The sequence below is a fragment of the Humulus lupulus genome, chromosome 4 (genome assembly GCF_963169125.1).
Source record: "Humulus lupulus chromosome 4, drHumLupu1.1, whole genome shotgun sequence".
Lineage (NCBI taxonomy): Eukaryota > Viridiplantae > Streptophyta > Magnoliopsida > Rosales > Cannabaceae > Humulus > Humulus lupulus.
This window is the reverse complement of record NC_084796.1, coordinates 20,405,271-20,426,207: the sequence shown is the minus strand read 5'-3', so window position 1 is coordinate 20,426,207 and position 20,937 is coordinate 20,405,271. Positions and strand designations below refer to the sequence as shown.

Sequence of the window (20,937 nt, the reverse complement as noted above, 5' to 3'; positions counted from 1 at the left end):
TTCGAGAAAGTAAGTACAGTCGAATGTGATGGGTCAGCAGGAATGCTGGTCGAGTAAATTTATTAAATGTTGTTCACATTAAAATAAACTTAGGGGGCAAATGTTTCCCTCAATATTTGCATGATGACGTGGCATGTTATCAGGACACATGAACAACATATGACTGGTTATTAGTGAAGAGCTGGTAGTCCAGCGACCAGAGTTTCAAGAAGAAATTAAACTGCTTGATAGGCGCATGAATATGCTGAGCAGCGGGAAAAAAGAGGTATACAAAAGCATACGACCAGAGCTGTTCGTGGAACCGAGACAAACGTTCGAAACGGTTATAAGTTAGATGTTCCTGAGATATTTAATTATTTTATGTGTAAATATTATTATTTCTGTTTCTAATTTCTTATGCTTGTAACGCAAATTAAAGATAACTCATGGGCCCATATGTACATCCATGAGCCTATAAATATGACTCATAGGATTCATTTATGAGACACGCAATATATTGTATTTAGAGAGAAATAGTGAGTTTATAAATAGGACTTGAATCTATCTTCGAGACTTGTGAAACTCAGTGAACCCTTGTTCGCTGATCGCATGCTTTGGGTTTTTACATCAATAAAACACTAAGTAGACGTAGGTTATTACCAATCTCTGGAACCGAACCACTATAAATTCATTGTGTCATTTACATTCTTGCATTCACTCTATTATTCTTATCATTTTCTGTGACTCCATGTCGTTGACTAAATCGAGGGTCAACAATATGTATATTTATTATTAACCTAAATAAAATTAAAAAAATATAATAATAACAATATCCCTAAAAGTAATTAAAAATTAATATTGAAGTTGTATATTAAGTATATGGTATATTTTAATAAAATTACAAAAACATGGGGAAAAAATCTCATAAAAATATAAACAAATAAATTATGCCATACAAAACTTAAGGAAAAAAAAGTCATATTTATCAAAGTTTTACAAAAAAAAATATCATATTTCATGTAATTTCCTCTATTATTAATTAACTTCAAATTACACTCTACAAAAGAAGGAAAAAAAACTTCAAATAACCAGAAAACTTATTTATTTAGTATATTTTTACCAAATTAATCTCAAATTTATATTTATTAAATTTACAATAAAAGTTAGTAAATAGTGTAACAAATTGTACTTATAAATTAATATAGATAACTTATTACCCATAAATTAAAACACATATGTCAAAGTAATAGCGTGTTTACTTAATCCATATCTTAAAAACCTTACTGAACTTACAAAAATGACATAGATCATAAAAAAAGTGAACAAACTTTCAAACAATATTAAAAAAAATTGATAAAATAATTATGTAATATTATGATAAATAACCATTTGGTATCATGTATTTTATCAAAATACAGATTTAGTGTCTTATGTTTTCAATAATATTAATTTGATACCCAATAATTTGACATTGTACATATTTAGTACTTTGACAAAAAATAAAACTAATGCAACTATTAACAAAAAATTAGTATTACTAACACAAATTTGATATTATTGCTACAAATATTTCTTGAAATAATTCAAATAAATTATAAAAATATTATTGAAAAGTTTTCATATCAAACTGAATTTCTAATATTAATTTTGGAAAACCTCAGAACAAGTAGCCTAATAGTAACTTTCTTATCCCTGGGGCATGAGGTCGTGGGTTTTGAACCTTGGTGTGGCTCCTTTGGTAAGGATAAAAAACTTGATAATCTTAAATGTGAAGGTTATGCTAGTAAGCCCAATGCCTTATCTTCTATTTCAGGATATCATTCCTTCTAGTTGTTTAGAGTAAGCTTAAGTGACGCACTCCACCATAAGTGGAAGCGCCCGCTAGGAACTTAGCGAACATTTGTAGAGTCTTCGGAGTTTGGAGCTTCTATGGTCACGTCCACAAAGAGTAGCTATACTAATAGTAGTAATTTTGGAAAACGTTAAAAACAAAATAAAAAGATAACAAAATGTTAGAAATATTTTGTAAAATAAAAAAGATTATGGCCATGTTTGGCTAAGTTTCTTGGATTAAAAAATCATTTGGGAAATATTTGAGTAAAATATAAAAAATCATTTTTTAAGAGAAATTTAACTTTTAATGCATATAAGAGGATTATATTTAAAAAATACCATATCACTATACGAGTCTCATTTTGGTCCTATTATTTACCTTAGTTCCCAAAATACCCTTGTCATTTCTTCCGACTCTCTGTCTCTCTTTTCTCTCTCGGTCTCTCTATATTCCCTCTCACTCTCGGTCCCGAACCAAAAAAACTCTCAAAACCCACATTTGAATCCGTCGCAACCCAACGAAATCGGATAAGAGAAGCATTGTCGGATGATGCGTGCCGTATACCACAACAAATCTAACAAGAATTTTTCTTTCAATACTTCAAATTATTTTAGTATAATAGCGAGCACAGGTCAAACCCACGAGGACTATCATTCACTTTATTATTCAATAATTAACACTAGAACTTAAAAGGGGGATTTTGATTTTTAACTCAAAATTAAATAACATAAACTAGAAAGCAAATAAAGATTGATATTACGATATTAAGAAACAGTTAAAGGTTAATCTCCACCCTCAACAATCATTCCTAATCACTAATAATAAATATTATTCAAATTTATCAATTAAACTATTAACCCCGAAGATAACGCTGAAGCAGTCAATTATCTCAGTCTCCTTATTATAAGTAATCAAGGTGAAGCGCTCAATAATTAACTCTTTTAACTAAGCAATAAATTTATGAAGCATACAATCTATTTAACTTAGATAAAGCATTAAGTCCTATGGAAACAAGTTAATCTAGGCAATAAATTAATGAAGCATATAATTTATTTAACCTAGGTTCTATTTTTCATCAGAATCAAAAATTCTTTTGACATCACTATCAATTGCAATTTATCACATACACTTAGAATCCTAAACTATTAGGTGGGTAATAATTCTAAGATGACAATTGAATAATGTAAAACCTTAATTAGTTGGCCACCTAACAAAAAATCACAAAACTCATAGCATTCAATTGGAAAAATAGAAACAATTTAATATTGAGAGAAATTAAAGGACAATATTCATTATCAACAATCAAGAATTCATGTCTTGAGTTTTGAATTAAACCTTAACCTAAAAAGAACCTACTCCATAATAGTAATCATAATCACAAACATAATTATAATTAAAATTAAAGAGATTAAGGGAAGAAAAGAAATTAGATTGATGAACAATAGTGTTGTAGTCTTCTCTCCAGCCCTTTCTGAGTCTTTTTCTCTCCTAAATCGTAATAAAAAAACCTAATCTAAAATTAACCCTAATAATCTTTTATAGTCTCAATTAAATTCTAATTAAAAAGTAATTAAAAATCTGAAAATGACGTCGCAGGCCGCGGCCTGGAAAATGCGTGTCGCGGCCTAGAACAAAATCTGTGCAGAAATTGGTCACACAGGCAGCGGCCTGAAAAAACTGGGCAGCGACCCAACTCACTTTTCTTCACAGTAGGCAGCGGCCTGAAAAAACTGGGCAGCGGCCTGTCTGGAACAAAAAAAATATGAAACACCAATTCCATTTAAAGTGTCATGGCCTGAATTTTATAAGTCGCGACCTATCTTCAATTTATTCATTTCTCAACCTTAGAAAGCTTGTACGCTGCCGCCACTTCAATATTTCAATCCCGAAAGCCTAGAATGCTTCAAAAACTTCATTTTAACCTTATCTCAGCGAGTCTTTTTCAACCTATGATTCATAAACTACACTTGCCATCAAAATGTCAGATTTATCATCATAAAATGCAATGTAGAAAATATGTTGTAGAGACATGAATTAAGTTAAAACTACTAAAAATGCTATCATAACACAATCCAAGCATAGAAAAACTTATCAAATATTAATACAAAAATTAACTTATCATCGGAGAAGGTCTTCAGAACCAACACTTGAACATCGGACCGGAAGCACCCAGAGGCAACTAAACAACTCCAAAGTAGGCAAAACAACTCCCAAGTACATGAAGGTGAGGGTTTTCTTTTTAATCTGCAATGTCTAGTTTTTCATTGATGTTTTGTTCATAGGATAGATTGGGGCTGGGTAACTGAGAAATCTGGGGTTTTTTTCAAAAATTTTGACCCACCTCAATAGGCCTTGATAGACCTCGATAGTATATGTTAGGTTCTGCTTTTGAATGTGCCTCGATTGACCTCGATAGGCCTCGATGCTATTAGATATATTCAGTTTTAGGGTGCCTCGATAGAATGAGACATAAACCTGGATTTAGCATCTGCCTTGATAGACCTCGATGATATTAGACATATGGCAGATTTAGCCCCTTCCTCGATAGGCCTCAATGATAATAAACATATGGTTGATTTTAGCATCCGCCTCGATAGAATAAGACTTATGGTTGTTTTAGCACCTACCTCGATAGGCCTCGATAGAAATAGATATGTTATGATTTTGCATTGCCTCGATAGACCTCGATAGAACTATGCATTTTTCGATTTTACATTGGCTTCGATAGTCCTCGATAGACCTCAATAGTTACCAGATTGTTTAAAATTGTATTTTTAACATTTTTTTTGTTTTTTTTTTTTCAGACGCCTGAATTGATTGTGTCATTGGAGAAGCACTTTCCTAGTCGTGTCACCTATAGGGGTAGTGCTTACTTGGAAACACTTATAGAGCAATTTAAGAGACATGGGCTAATTGAATGGGCAAAGGCATTGTAATGCTTTGGATAGCCAAGACCGTTACATTATGTGTTTATAAAAGTGCAAGACTTGCTAATCAAGTCATTTAGTTAGAAACGTGTTATTGAAACTATAATTGAACTAGGGTTAAAAGATTTCGGTCACAAAAGTTACATTTCATATAATCAAATATTTTTGTACATGGGATCCCGAAAGTAATAATGTTTAAAAGAAAGTTTACAAAATTTCAGGATAAAAGTACAGCTACTAGCCACTCTAAGGGAAAAACAGACATTTAGGCTTTTCCCGTCCTGTACCACTCCTCGACCGTGGCGGCCGATCAGCTGACTATGTACCTTCAGCCCCAAAGCTCTCTAACTCAAGACTGATCCACTTTGCCCTTGCCTTTACCTGCACCACGTAGCACCCGTGAACCAAGGCCCAACAAGAAACCAGATAACAGAGCATAATCATTAAGCAATCAATTTACAAATCAACAATCAGCAACTCATAAAGCATAACCACATGCTCAACAATCCATAATAGTAACATAATCAGGCATTCAGCATACCAAGTTCATCAATTAATGTTAATAACCAATTCATATATTAATCAGGGTCGATGCCCTTAGGTCACATCTCCTATATATCCCACTGACTACGACCCGCTTAAATCGAGCTTAGTGAATATTAAGTTGTCCTCAGCTACCAGTGGCCGAGTTGCGCCATGTGCGCAAATATTGATTCAGGCACTCTTAGGTCGTTTATCGTATGTCCCCATGGCATAATAGCATCTATGACATCATACGAATATAGAGAGCTCTTAGTCCCAACATAATCACATAACCGGGTGCAGTTTTCTTACCTTCAGGTTCCGATAGCTTGATTAGTGAAACTGATCCTCAAGCACGATCCCGCCCAAGCCCTAGTGTACACCTAGTCACAGCCATAAATTAGAATCATTACTAAACTTCAATTCCAAAATCTAGCCTCGTGACCAATCCCGAGCCCTCGGGAAGCCCTAATTCCACCAAACGGGGTGGTGGAATCAAACCCCAAGCCCCCGGGAAAAAACCCTAAGAAATAACCCAAAAATCCCTTTCTGGAAACAGGGTAGCGCTACAGCGCCACAAAGTGGGTGCTATAGCACTACAAACAAAGCCAAAAACGCCCAAACAGCCCAGGCCTGGCGCTGAAGCGCCCAAAGGCTAGCGCTATAGCGCTAGTTACAGCACTTAATTTCCCATATTTGTCTCCTTCAAATTTCCTCAAACCAAAACCCACCAAACTCTTCCAAACCTCAACCATACACCAAAATGAGCCTACCATCATCTATATCTCACCCCACATAACCCAACCATATAGAACTTAGCCACATGCACCCCAAAACAAAGAAAAAACCATGTTTGAGCTTGAAGCTCAAAAACTCAACAGAAGAGAACCAGAATAGCCCAGAATTCAAGTTTTCAAGCTCATAATTTTTACCTCAAGTAGGGAATTTGACTTTAGGTTATCCTCCAAACCTTTCTAGCTTTTAACTCCTTAATTCCCAAAGCTTAATTCTCCTAACTTCCATTAAGATCAAGTTTCAGAAATCAGTTCTAACATAGTTTAGAAAACTCAACAAAACCTTGAAACCTTACCTCAATTAAGTGACAAATCCCTGCTTAAACCTCTAGCTTCACCAAGGTCTCTAGCCCCAAGCTCCAGTCCAAGTTTTCCTGAGTTAAATCTTCAAAATTCCTCAAGAGGTGGTGAAGGATGACCAAACCGATTGGGGGAGAAGAGAGAAAGTCTAAATGTTCTGTTTTCTCTCCTTTCTTTCTTCTTTCAGTTTCCACTTCTTTCTAACAATTTCACTAAGTCCTAAAAGCTGAATATAACTTATCCCTTTAAAGTCAAATGACCATATTGCCCTCCCAATTATAACTAAACCTTTAAGTCCTTCTAAGGGCATTTTGGTCATTGCTCCCAATTCCCGCTAATTCCTCAAGTGTTCCTAATATACCGCTTAAATCCCAACACCTAACTAATTACCAATTACTTTCCTCAATATCAAATAATCTCCAATATATTTCCCATAAATACCCCCGAGCTCCCCCGAGCCGGGTATAAATTCCCATCGTGACTTTTTTGCTAAACCGCTCATTAGGATCGCCTTGAGTCACAAGCTGCAGATATATCCACATAATAATGTGGTCTCAACAATTTATCACAAATATTTACATTTATGCCCTCAACGGGCCAAAATTACGAATATACCCTTATAACCTAAATAGGGCCCACATGCATACTAATACTCAAAATCATGCATCTCATATATCCATATAATCATATAAGCATGCTTTTCACATAATCATGCATTTAATCATTTATACCACACATAATCCAGTTATGCCCTCCCGGCACACTAATCAAGGCCCTTAAGCCTTACTAGTAATTTTTGGGTCGTCACAGGCATGCCCGTTGGGAGAGTTCTTCAAGGCTAAGTCGCTTAGTTTTTCTGGGGTTCTGCTACATCAGCTTATGTTAAGGAAGGTGGAAAGCAAGAAGGTTGAAGAGGGCCAATTCTACTTGGGCAATATTCTTTGCAAAATTGGGATTGCAGAGTTTGCCTTAGTCATCGGGCTGAATTCTGGGAACACCCCATCCCCAGACGAGTTGAGAGAGCAGCTTTCAAGTGATCAGATCATCCAAGAATACTTTAATGGTGATTCGAAGGTTAGTTTCGGCCAGTTGGAAGATGCTTTGAAGGTCTCGACAAACCCATAAGATGCATTTAAGCTGGGCTTGTGCTATTTGATAGAGGGGGTACTAAATGCCCCCGAGAAGACAACGATGATATGGGGTGATTCCCTGAAGATGGTTGAGGATCTTGACTAATTTTTCAAGTATCTGTAGGGGAAGCTGTCCTTCAAGAAGGTTATTAGAGGAGTTCACAAGGATATGCAGAAGCAATTGAAGCATTACCAGGAGAAGAAGAAATAGGGTTCGAGCAAACAAAAGAAGGAGTCGAAGTATAGTTTCTATGGCTATGCCCCGACACTTCTATACTAGGCTTTTGAGGCCATGCCATCTATCGGGAGTAAGTTTGATGAGTACTGTGGGAACCAGATTCCCAGGATGCTTAGCTAGGCTATGAAGATCGATATCACTATTTCGACAGCTCAGTTGGTTCCTATATTTTCCAACCGTCGAGGAAGTTCCACTTTATCTTGTTAAATGTCACAAATTAATTGATTAACAATTTATTTTATTAAATTTTTTCTGACACATGTTATTCAACCATGCAGTTAGTGGTATTTTCCATGCTGAAGCCATGTCCTAGTGAGGTAGTCTACTACAATAGCCTCCCAAACGTTGATTCCAGGTTATTCCCTGAGTTGGAATCAACTGTCGGGGAGGCTGGGACTGCAGCGGAGGAAGTAGTGCCTGAGAAGGAGGTAGAGAAACTGGCAGAGGTTGCAAAGGAAGCTTCAATTTTTTACGATGATGTCCCGAGGGTTGAGGAGGGCACTTCACAGGCTTGTGCACCTTCCTCTAGTCAGGTTGCCCAGCCTGATTATGAGCAGTTGATGCAGAGGCTCAAGAGGGTTGAGGATGGCCAGGAAACCTTACTGAAGAATCATACTACGATCATGGCTAAGTTGGCGCAGCTGCTTTCAGTGGTCTCAGGTCGATCCACCCACTTAAAATCAGATTCAGAGTCTGATATCTTGCTTGAGGACTACGAGCTCGGTGATCCACCTTCCACTCCACAGGCCCAGACATCAGACATATGTAGTTGTCAGTGACGCTGATAGTCCTAGTGTACGAGTACTACAGCCTGAGGAGGCAGCTGGCCTTGAAGTTGTCAGGAAGAAACACAGGCCCAAGCGTTTTGATGACTTCACCGACCCAACGAAGAGGATGAGGGTAGATAAACATGGGCTAGTTACTGAACCTTTGAGGAAGTGTGATCCGCAGCAGGAGAAGAGCTCCCATAAGTGGATCATCGGGAGGATCGACAACAAGAGAGGTTAGAACGTCCACACTGGGACGCACGGTGTGGCATGGTTCTTGCAGTTGCACACAATCCAGACTTGGCTTTGGGATTCGGTATGTAATTACATTTATGTTTTCAATTCAATCTTAAAATATATTGATGGTACTAACGAATTTTCACGTTTTTTTAGCATATTGATGCTGCTTTGCACATGCTACGCTGCCAACGCCACTTTTATCATGTTGCATTTCGACAGGATGTTGCAATCATGAACACCACTTTCCCCCAAGTGTGCCTAGGTCGTTGGAATAATTTCAGAGAGACCGGCACTAAGTATACCTGGGACGACGACGTGTTGAAAATGCTGAAGGACGATGATAATCAATTCCTCGTATCCTGGTAAAATATGAGTGAAGTATATTTTTCCTTGCACATCGAGAAAGCCGCACATTGGATTGCCATTGTATTTTCAACGCGGTGCATCAACATATTTTATTCCAACTATAGCGTGCTTAGTCCAACTCTGTTGGAGGAAGTGATCAAGCCTTGATGCTTATTGTTGCCTTCGTTGTTGTGGTGTTCTGGCATGTTTGACGACCATGACGACCTCTAGACATAGCCTGAGGAGAATGCAAAGCCTTTTTCGTATTGTCGTATTTCTCCTGAGGAGTGTCCTCAGACTAAGACAAGGTATTCCCCTATTTAATTAGTGTATTTTGAAATCTGAATATTAAATTTATTTTTATCTTGTATTGACACAAAATCGATTATATGCAGTGGGGATTGTGGTCTGTTTGCCATCAAACATATCGAGCATTTGGTTTCCAGGCTACCACTCGATACTGTTATCGATGAGAACATCTAGCATTTCAGGACCAAGTGGCGTGTGGACCTATTCTATCAGAATTTGTCCCCGTGATGCTCATTACATTTTCTTGATACACCTCTTGTATAGTATATCATATAGTTAGTTTTGTATATTATTTTTTATCAAGCATTATTTTTTGAAAAAGTTATTAAATAAAAAACTACTAAATTAACATAATATGTCTGCCTCGACAAAACTCGATGAGTCAAACGAAATGCCTCGATAAGCCTCGTACATAATCTTGTCTGCCTCGATAGGCCTCGATAGGGTCATAATAATACATATATTAGAAGAAATACTGAATATAATAAATGCAACAAAATCAATTGAATAATTACAAAAAACAAAATTTTAAAGCCTAGCCTTACATGACTTCATATTGTGCCCAATACCACCACATCTGCTACACTTACGTGGCTTGACGATCTTTTCTCTGTGTGAAGCATAGAAGTTTGTCTTTCGCCTACCCACTTTCTGCTTCCTGGGCCTTCCTACAGGGGTTTTCTCAACGGAGACGCCGACAACCATATCTCTGATGTGATCAGGGATTGCCCATTCATCCTTGTTCCCAACAGGGTAAATAGTTTCTTTATAAGTGTCCCTCAATGCCTCGATTTTATAGTAAGGGGAACACAATGAGTAAATGTTTATGCTTCTTTTTATGGCTGCAGCAAAAACATGTACACAAGGTATCCCAATGGTTTGGAACATGCAACAAGAGCATGATTTTGTGGCCAAGTTCACCTCACCATCACCATTACCATTGACCACAAGAAATTCATGATGACCAAGGACTTGGACATCCAGGAAAATTGCTTTATCACCTATTTGCTTCAAGTCCTTTGCCACTCAGGTGATAACACAGTTGTTGCTTTTGCAGCCCTTTCACGTCTATCTGCAAACCAAGACTGAAGAGTGAATCTTGTGAATTCAAGAAAAGTGGCGACTGGAAAGCTCTTTGCCTCCTTGGTTTTATTGTTAAAGCTTTTTGCGTAGTTACTCGTCATGATATTGTATCGGTTACCAGGAAAATAAGCGCTACTCCACCTTTCAAAACCAAATCCTTCGAGATATTGAGCAATGGGCGGGTCAATTACCTTAATCTTGTCAAAGAACTTGTGAAATTTCGTTCTTTGAAACGTGTACGTTACACACCCCATGATGTCTTGACAGTGGTCAGTTTTGAATTTTGCCACCACATTCATACAAATGTGATGGTAACATGCACCGTGATAGGCATTTGGGAACACAAGCTCCAAAGCATGATTAATGCTTTTATGCCTGTCCGATACAAAAGCGATGTTCTCAACGTCCCCTATGGCTTCCTTCAATTTTCTCATGAAATAAGTCCAAGAGTTATGGTTCTCACTGTCCACCAATGTAAACACAATTGTAAATAACTGGTTGTTTGCATCCAACGCAACAGCACAAAGCATGTGGCCACCATACTTATTCTTCAAGAATGTGTCGTCCACACAAATTATAGGACGACAGTACTGGAAACCACACCTAGAATCACCAAGGGAAAAGTAGTAATGCAAGAAACAACCATCTTCTGCTACAAAATCAGTAATTGTACCTGGGTTCTTATGCTCTAATTGACACAGGTATCTAGGTAACTTTGAGTATGATTCCTCAGGTGTCCCTCTGACATACATAAGAGCATTTTCTCTGCATCTCCATGCCTTCTCATAACTCATTTCGACCCCAAAATGGTGCTTCATGTCCTCCCTTATGTTTTTTTCCATGCACCGAGTACCATTGGTAGAAAATTTCCTCTTGATTAGGTGCCCAACAACCCACGGTGATGCTTGACGGTGGTCCTTATCTTGAATTTCTTGTGAGCAAGTGTGTACTTCGTTGTATACAGTAATCTTGAACATTTCAGATCGCATTTTATTCTTACCCCTCAATCTCCAACCACAATCAGGATCCTTGCAGGTAATGTACCACACATGAGTCCCAGATTTCTTCACCATAAACTCAAAATTATTCTTCATCGCAAATATGGATGCTTTGGTTTTCAATTCAAGCTTGTTCTGAAAGAACTTGCCAAGGTGCAATTCTCCTGAAGCTTTGCTGGTTGAGGAATAATGTTGATGTGAGGCCTCTATATCCTCTTTGGTGAACATGGAAGCACTCCATGTTATACGATCTTCACCTAAGTCCAATGGAGAACTCCATCTAAAACTATCATCGGTTCTACTTGGACCTGGACGACTACTGCTGGTCCCAGGTGTTTGTCGATCTTCTATTCTCCGCTCCTTAGCTACCATAACATCTGAACTTTGTGTTGGCAAATCTGCCCTAATATCTGGCCCACCAAGATCTGTTGCATCAGCAACAGGATCGTCATTGACATAAGGATCGTAGCCATAGGGATCGTACTTCGCTGTGTTATGCAAATATGGCAGATCTCTAACATGAATATCATCATGGACTATAACATCTGGATTTGTCTCGGGAACAAATGTTTCAACCTCACTTTGAGTTCCTTTGAAACCATGACATGAGGGATAAATGTTCTCTTCAAATCGAACTTCTTTATTTACGCTGGGAGAGGCGATGCATTTCTTATACCTCCTTTCTTAACCAATATCACACATAGAGGAATTAACTTCTTGACAGATTTTGATGCTAACCCAATGAATGCACGCACATGCCTATCATTTTTTATAACGGTAGGTTTGACGGATTGTGACAGGCATGTGTACGGGACCTCAATTTTCAAGTCATGCACACATTTATCCACTTCAAGCTCATCGTATAGAATCTCAAGCAGTTGCCCATACGTCACACCCTTCTCCAAAGCCAGAACTTGATTTTCAGCATCCCTGAAAATCCAATCCTTATTTTCTGATTCCCAAACACCATTGAATGCAACAAATATGAAAACAGACGAATCTGTATCAAAAAAACAAAAAATAGGTAAAAAAATTAAAAATATAACATCAAACAGCAAAAAATCGATTCATATCGAGGTTAACCTATCGAGGTCAAACTATCAAACTATCGAGGTCAACCTATCGAGGTCTATCGAGTACAATCGAGGTACATCGAGGAAGACTGCCCAACAAATTTCTTATGAACCCATCGAGTCCCATCGAGGCATATGCTACATAAATTAAGTTCTATGCCTCTATCGAGGTCCATCGAGTCTCATCGAGGTACCCATTTTTCCTAAAAGTTTGAGGTTTTTATCGAGGTCCATCGAGGACCATCGAGTCTCATCGAGGTAGCCATTTTCCCCTAATGTGAGGGTTTTATCGAGGACCATCGAGTCTTATCGAGGTAATCATTTTCCCTAATGTGTGAGGGTTTTATCGAGGTTCATTGAGGACCATCGAGTCTCATCGAGGCATATCGAGGTAGACAAATAATATAAACATATGAGAGTTTTATCGAGGTCCATCGAGGACCATCGAGGTAGACAAATAATATAAGCATATGAGGGTTATATCGAGGACCATCGAGTCTCATCGAGGTAGTCAAAAAACAAAAAAAAAAAACTAAGAAAGAAACGAAAATCTATTCCGACAGTGAAAAATTACAATAAAATATGAAGGCATACACAGATCTGTTCGAAATAGCAAAAACAATGTTGATAAACAAGTTTCCTCACTACATATATCAAATATATACTACCCATGCGATTTTTATCCGAAATCCAAAATGAAGTTCTTGCCTTGAAAGGATTCACAACTTGTCCTTGAAATCCAAGCTCGAAAATTTGTATAGATTAAGTTGCCTTGTTTTTTTGTGTGTACGAGAGCTTGAGAGATAGAGAGGGAAAACGTGAGAGACAGATAAGGAGAAGATAATTGGAGAAAAAGAGAGATAAATTTATGATAGGGGATTTTTTGGAATCCAAGAAATACTAGAATAAAAATGTGATGTTTTTTTAGTTTGGTATTATTTTGTTATACAATACTACTTAATGCATTAAAAGTCAAATTTCTCATTTTTAATTTAAAAGTCCTTTGCTAATTTTAATAATTTTATAAATTAGAAAAGTTTTCATAATCTAAGTTTAGTCATAAAATATCCAAACAATTTGAAAATAACTTTTTATTACAAAATTTTTTTTATACGATAGCTAGCTATCACGAAAAAATAATCCGCACCTTTTACTTATACAAGATAAGTTGGAGACGAAGATAATCAGGTCGAATCTCATTGATTCGTTGTTACTACATCTATCTCTTCCAGTCGCCATAACCAACCAGTGAAGTCCCTCCTACCTCCCACCAAGCTTTGCGGTTCACCTATCTTTCTCGCTCCCCTTACCTCTCCGGTAAGTGCCTGCCCCTTAAAATAAGTAGTAATTTGTTATCTCAGGAGCAATTCGACGAACAGCATGGAGACCTTTCTTTAGTGTCTGAAAATGGCTATCTTTTGCTGATTTTCAATTGTTCGATTGCTAATTCTTTTGATGGGTCCGTTAATAGGTTGCTGTTCGAGTATGTACTGTAGTAGTTTCAGTTATACTTGTGCTTTTGCAGAGACTGTAATGGCTATTTCGAGTCATAGAGAGTCATTTAAAGGAAGACACTTTAGAAATTCAAAGGTTTGCACATATGGGTACTTGGGAAACAGGTCTACATTGAGGATAAAAGGAATGGGTTTATGTGGGTTAGTTATGAAAATCCCAAAGGAAGGGGAGGAACTAGCCAAGGAGAAGAATAAAGTTGTGACACCTTCAGAAGAGGTTATAAGGTTTCTTGAGTCCACAACGGATCCAAATTCTGCTTTTTCATATTTTATGGTTGTTGCCGAGTTACCTTATGTTGTTCACACCACTGAAACGTGCAATTACATGCTTCAAGTCTTGATGACTCATAAGAGGGTGGAGGATATGGCTGCTGTTTTTGATTTCATGCAAAAGAAATTCGTTTACAGAAATTTGAAGACTTATCTAGCTATTTTCAAAGGTCTTTACATAAGTGGTGGAATTCGACGAGCACCAATTGCACTTGAGAAGATGAGAAAGGCTGGGTTTGTTTTGAATGCTTGTTCTTATAATGGGTTGACCCATTTACTTGTTCAGTCAGAGTTTCGTAGGGAGGCTCTGGAGGTTTACAACAGCATGGTCATGGAAGGGATGAAGCCAGCCTTGAAGACTTCTGCAGCACTTATGGTAGCATTTGGAAAGCGCGGGGATACTCAAACTGTAATGAGTTTGTTAGAAGAGATACAACATTTGGGATTGAGGCCTGATATTTATATATTTAACATATGCGTTACAGCTCTTGGAAGGGCCGGGAAAATTGATGAGGCTTATGATGTATTCAAGAGAATGGACGAAGAAGGATGCAGGCCAAATGTTATTACTTATAATGTTCTCATTGATGCTCTTTGTAAAGCAGGTAAACTTGATAATGCAATGGCATTGTTTGTAAAGATGAAAGCTAGTAGCAATATCAAACCTAATCGTATAACTTACATTACTTTGTTGGACAAGTTAAGTGATTGTGGAGAGTTGGAAATTTTGAAAGAATTTTGTGATGAAATGAAAGCTGATGGTTATGCACCTGATGTACGTACGTTCAACATTCTTATTGGTGCCTTATGCAAAGCAGGCAATGTTGACAAGGCATTTGATACATTGGGTGTCATGAAGGAGAAAGGGATCTCACCAGTACTTAGTACTTACAACACCTTGATTGGGGGACTTTCAAGAGCAAGTAGATTGGATGAGGCTCTAAAGCTTTTGAGTAATATGGAATCCTTGGGTGTCATGCCTGACACAATCACATATAATATAGTCATTTCTGGTTTAGTGAAATCGATTAGTGTAGATAAGGCTATTGATTTCTACTACGATCATGAAGGTCGCGATTTCTCCCCTTCTCCTTATACATACGGCCTGCTTATTGATGGCCTTTTTAAGTCAGGAAGACATGAAGAAGCAATGCTTTTCTTCGAGGAGATGGCTGTATATGGATGCAAACCTAACTCTGAGGTTTTCAGTATTCTTATTAATGGGCTTAGCAGAATAGGAGATGTGGAAACTGCCTTTCAGTTGTTTAAAAGAATGGTTAAAGAAGGAGTAAGACCAGACTTGAAGTGTTACAGTATTCTTGTGAATTCCTTATGCATTTCAGAAAAAATTGATGATGCTCTGTATTACTTAGAGGAACTAAAGCAGAATAGTCTTAGTCCTGATTCACATTGTTATAACCTTTTAATTAGTGCACTTGTAAAATCACAGAGGGTAGAAGAAGCTCTATCTCTCTACACTGAAATGAGGAGCAAAGGAATTTTTCCTGATCTTTACACATACAACAAACTAATACTAAATCTCGGGATCACGGGAATGGTGGAGCAAGCAGTGAGTATGTATAATGAATTACAGCTTAAGGGTCTCGAACCTGATGTTTCCACCTACAATGCTCTCATTCAAGCTTACAATATGTCAGGGAATCCAGACCATGCTAATGCAGTTTACAAGAAAATGATAGTTGTTGGCTGCAACCCGAATGAAGAAACATATGCACAGCTTCCTAATTAAACTCAAGTATTTCACTCCCTTGAAATACTCATGGATCGACAGAAATTTCTCTGAAGTGTCTTTGAGGTATAGACTCTTTGAATAACTTCATTTATAACACCTGATTTTAACGGTAAGATCTACTTATGCATGCATAGTATTTATGTGTGTGTGTGTATATGCATACAGACACACCCTGTCATATCTTATGAGTTTAGAGCAGGAAGACTAATCACGTTCTATCGCTAAACGACTGATCTATGGTGTAAGTCTTTTTTGTACTTTTGAACCAGTCTACGTGTAAGTGCAACACAACATGTATACCAAGTACAGTCTATGAGTTTTTGTACTTTCATATATATAGTTTTGCTCTTCTTTGGAAAGGAAATATAGTCATCTTTCATTTTTCTTAAGCTGCCCAACTAGTTTTTGACATATTATCTACTTTATTTAGCTAAAGAAAAAAAATTAATTTTAATATTAGTGTATGAGAATTTGATTATATTGACAAATAAAAGCACTGAGTAGTAGGTGAAATTAGTATATATTTTTCATTTGATCCTGTCATAATATTCCACTATATAAAATAGTAGATATATGAATTGTGACTTCTGTCTAAAAGCATATCGTAAGTATATGGTCCTGGCTTTACCACTTGCAACAAAGGTAAGATTTTGACAAAAATAACTTCCATTGCCTATTGAAATGATATTAACTTCCCCCATGTGAAGTGTAGTAAATATTCTACAGTATAACTTAAGAAAATAGATCTCTTTTTCTAGTGTCACTTATATAGGTGGCAATGATATAATTTCATTAATCAGATAGAAGGGGCTCACTCACAAGCATTCAAGACCTTTAAGCTAGTCCTAATGACCTTAGTGCAGACCATTTAATACTACTTATGCATTCAAATTCTCAATGCTCTTTTCTGATGTTTATCAACTGGTTTTGCAGGCATTGTTTAAGAAAGGTGCAAAGTATGCTGTGGTTCAAGGCTTGCCAATGTCAGGATGCTTTCCTTTGGCTATGACATTAGCTCCCCCAGAAGACAGGGACAACATGGGCTGTGTCAAGAGTGTGAACAACCAAAGTTACACTCACAATATATATAGCCTTCTTAAACCTGGTGAAATTCTCAGAAGACAGCTTCCCCAAGCTATCATAACATACGCAGATTACTGGACTGCTTACCTAATAGTCATGCAAAGTCTGGCCAAGTTCGGTTTCAACGAGACATTTAAAGCCTGCTGCGGAACAGGTAATTTGATGTGTTTTCCAGTTGTGGGACACCTTCTGCTAGTCCCTGTCCAAACCTATCTTAGTATGTGAACTGGGTTGGAGTTTTCCTTGTCTCAACATAGTGATGCTATTGCTATAATTGTGAATAAACAAAAACTTATGAGTAATGGTTATCTTTTTTTTCGTTCCTTCGGCGCTTGTCTCATGCAGTTCGGTACGAACTTCAGCACTTGTTCTTTTCAATAATGTGGGAAAGCCGCAAGCTTTAGTGTAGCAAGCTTTAGTGTAGCGTTAGCAGCATTTGTGAGGGCCAACAGACAGAGTCTCCAACTTGCCTCACCATTAATTCAGTTTCAATCTTCCGATGCGCTGCTTTTCTATGATTGTTGCTCGTTATTTTAATTAATTTTAAGTTCTATAATACATGGAAAGAGAGACACTCGCTGGCAGAGTTGATTTGGCAGTACCCTCTAAATGTTAACACTGTCGTTCTTTTTTGTATAAATTGATTTGCAGAGTTTGATTCTTATTACAAACTATGATTAGCTATGTTTGTAAAATACTAAATTGACTATCTTAAATAGATAATATATTTTATGACTCAAAAGTATTTTTTTTTTTGACAAATTTGAAGTAGTTGTCCCGACAGGTTTATGGTCTCACTGATTCAATGAGAAAAGATTATTGTATTTATAAGAATATTTTTCTTTAAATAAAATATAATTTTCATTCTTTAGACTTTGAGAATTTTTGTTAACTGATTAAAAAATATTTTGTGATATTTTTTATTAATTTTGTGGTAATGGCTGGTTGTGAAAATAAAGATTAAAAAAATACAGAGGGTGTTTGACTCTATAACTAAAAAAATTGTTTTTTGAAAATAAGTTGGAATGGTTGGTGTTATTTTTAGAAAATTATTTTAAAAGACAGTTACAAAAAACAGAAAATTTTGAGAACAAACAAAAATTGTTTTCTGTTGTTTTCAAATTTTTTTTTGTCTATTTTTTTTTCCTCACATCACTTTTTTAATTATTATTATCTAACATAATTTATTAACACATCATTTCCTCTCATTAGTTTCTTTCTCTTCACTTTCTCTCACATCACTTTCTATCTTCTTATTTTTTATTTCATCACTTTCTCTTTCCTTACCTTTTTTCTCTCGCTATTTTCTCTTTTCTCTTTTTCATCATTTTCTATTTTCTTATTTTCTCTTGCATCATTTCTTATGTCATCATTTTCTCTTTCATCACTTACTATATCCTTACTCTTTTATCACTTAATATATCATCATTTTCTCTCTCATCATTTTTTCTCTACTCACTTCTCTCTCTTCACTTTCTTTCGCTGATAGAATATATATATATTTAACGTATATGCATATATTTAGAAAATAGTTATTTATATTTATTCAGTAATATTTGTTTCTTAATTATTAGCCTAATATCACGATTGTAACCGTTGGTAATATATGTATATTATAGACCTTTGACTATCAATGAAAGGCAGGGGAATTATATTCTTTCATGATATCACGAGACTAAGGTTTCTATCTTTCTCACTTCCGCAACCTTACTCAGTTACCTTCCTCCTCATCCTTCTTATTTCTTTTCATTGCGTTGCTTTCCACCATGGCTGAAACTTCCAGGTTTCATTCAGCCTTAGCCATCACCAATGTGAAAACTCTCGTCCCCATCACATTGGACTTGGAATCAGGACAGTACCATTCATGGGCAGCGTTATTCAAGGTTCAAGCAAGGGTTCATAATGTGCTTGAACATATCATCCCACCCACCGATGCAAAGGAGAAAGTTGTGTATGACAAGGCAAAAGTCGATGATTTCCCTCTCTGGAAATGACTCGATGCGGCGGTCTTATAGTGGATTTATGCCACGGTCTCCTTCGACATCCTCACCTCCATTCTCATCGATGACGACTCGGCTGAACATGCTTGGCACAGTGTTGTCGATCTCTTTCATGATAATAAAAACTCAAGGGCCTTGTATCTCAATAAAGCATTCACCAACACAAGTCTTGCTGATTTTTCGACGACAAATGTGTATTGCAATCGTCTCAAAAGTCTTGCCGATCAACTAGCCAATGTCGGGGCTCCCGTCAATGATCACAGCATGGTTTTGAAAATGCTATAAGGATTACAGAACAATATTCTAATTTTGTCACTGTGATGCAAAACAAGAAAAGCCTACCTAGTTTTGCTTCAGCCCGTTCCAAACTCGCCTTGGAGGAGACCACCATTTTAGAGCGAGCAAAAGAATTATATTCTTTCATTCGCATCACCTTCTCTCTCATTTTTTCTTGGATCAATTTCTATCTTCTCAATTTCTATTTCTCACTCCTTATTTTTCATCATTTTTTCTTTCAAATTATTTTATCTCATTATTTATTACAAACTTTTAAAAGATTTTTCTCTTTGTAAATATATTTGTTAATTTTTTATTTAAGATTTAAAAAATAAAACTAAAAAATGGTTTTGACAAAACATTAACCAAACACATCTTGTTTTTTGAAAATTACAAAAACTGTTGATGTTCTCATTTTTTAGAACACAACTTTCAAAACAAAAAACAGAAAACAATGTCAAATTGGCTCGTAGTTTCCTTTTTTGAAAAAGGAAACTTTGTGTAATAAAGAAAATATTTTTTTTAAAGAATTAAATTGTGAAATGTGCTTGTGATTCTTTCATTTAGCAATTCGATCATACAAGGATCTTTCCGTCTCAAAAGATTATTTTTATTTATAGAAATATTTTCTTTAAATAAAATATATATTTTCTTGTTTGGAAAAGAAGACTTTTTGGTGAAATAAAATAATCTTTATGGGACATTTTATTTTGTGCATCTCTGAACGAATTACTACATAATTTGATTTATTTTGGGAAATATCTTTGTCCCACAATGAATCTGGTCGTTGTAATTGTCCAGGTACATTCAAGTTGTCAAGACAGTTTCCTAATCTGTCGAGACAGAATCTTACAGACAAGCAAAATTTTCTATTTAAATAATTTGTATGATTCTTTAATTGATTTTTACAGATTTCGTGGACTGCTTTGAAAGACCATTTCAACTATAAATAAAGGACCAAGTAGCAACAAATCCTTAGCTCTTTCACTTCTCATTTTTTAATATCATTTGTATTTTTGAGATAGTTCTTTTTGTGAGAATAAGAGTGGATACCTTAATCTAGTATTTAGGAGTTGTGTAGCTTCCTTTTGTATTCATCTATTTCGTATAGGAACATGTGTCATCCATTGATAACGAGTTCAACAATCTTCGGGAGTGGATTTTGCTAAGACTTTCTTCGAGAGGAAGAAAGTTGTAATGCCCCAAAATCCCTAATGTGGTTTAATGGTCGAATTAGTAGGCCGGGAGGGCCATAATTGATTTATTATGCCATTAAAATATTATATGCATGTTTATGTGAATTATATTGTAATATGATGTTAAATGCATGCATGTGGATCCACATTTCATCACATGGGTAAATTGGTAATTTGGCGTTGAGGGAGTAATTGTGTATTTGTATGCGTGTTGATGATTATTGTTGAGGCCACATTATAATGTGGATTTGTTCAAGCTATTCGGCATGAGATGATCTTTGAACGCAAATTAGCGGTTTAGTCATA

The 20,937-nt window shown here is 36.3% G+C and overlaps 1 protein-coding gene across 5 annotated transcripts; it reads left to right on the top strand.

Moving 5' to 3' along the window:
* The first annotated feature begins 13,653 nt into the window (after positions 1–13,653).
* On the top strand, positions 13,654–17,833 carry LOC133830147 (pentatricopeptide repeat-containing protein At4g31850, chloroplastic-like). Of its 5 annotated transcripts, none has more exons than XM_062260072.1 (4): positions 13,654–15,897; positions 15,982–16,139; positions 17,010–17,313; positions 17,505–17,833. In XM_062260072.1, the coding sequence occupies exons 1-2, from the start codon at positions 13,995–13,997 to the stop codon at positions 16,071–16,073; spliced, it is 1,995 nt and encodes a 664-aa protein (XP_062116056.1). In that variant the 5' UTR covers positions 13,654–13,994; the 3' UTR covers positions 16,074–16,139; positions 17,010–17,313; positions 17,505–17,833. The 5 variants fall into 5 exon arrangements, with proteins under 5 accessions (XP_062116056.1, XP_062116053.1, XP_062116055.1 ...); XM_062260069.1 differs by adding an exon at positions 16,242–16,317 and having other exon boundaries at positions 13,654–16,139; XM_062260071.1 differs by having other exon boundaries at positions 13,655–13,856; positions 14,065–16,139.
* The last annotated feature ends 3,104 nt before the right edge of the window (positions 17,834–20,937 follow it).

Excerpts from the sequence above, each read along its gene's own strand:
- LOC133830147 (XM_062260069.1), top strand. The coding sequence starts at position 13,995 with ATGGGTCCGTTAATAGGTTGCTGTTCGAGTATGTACTGTAGTAGTTTC.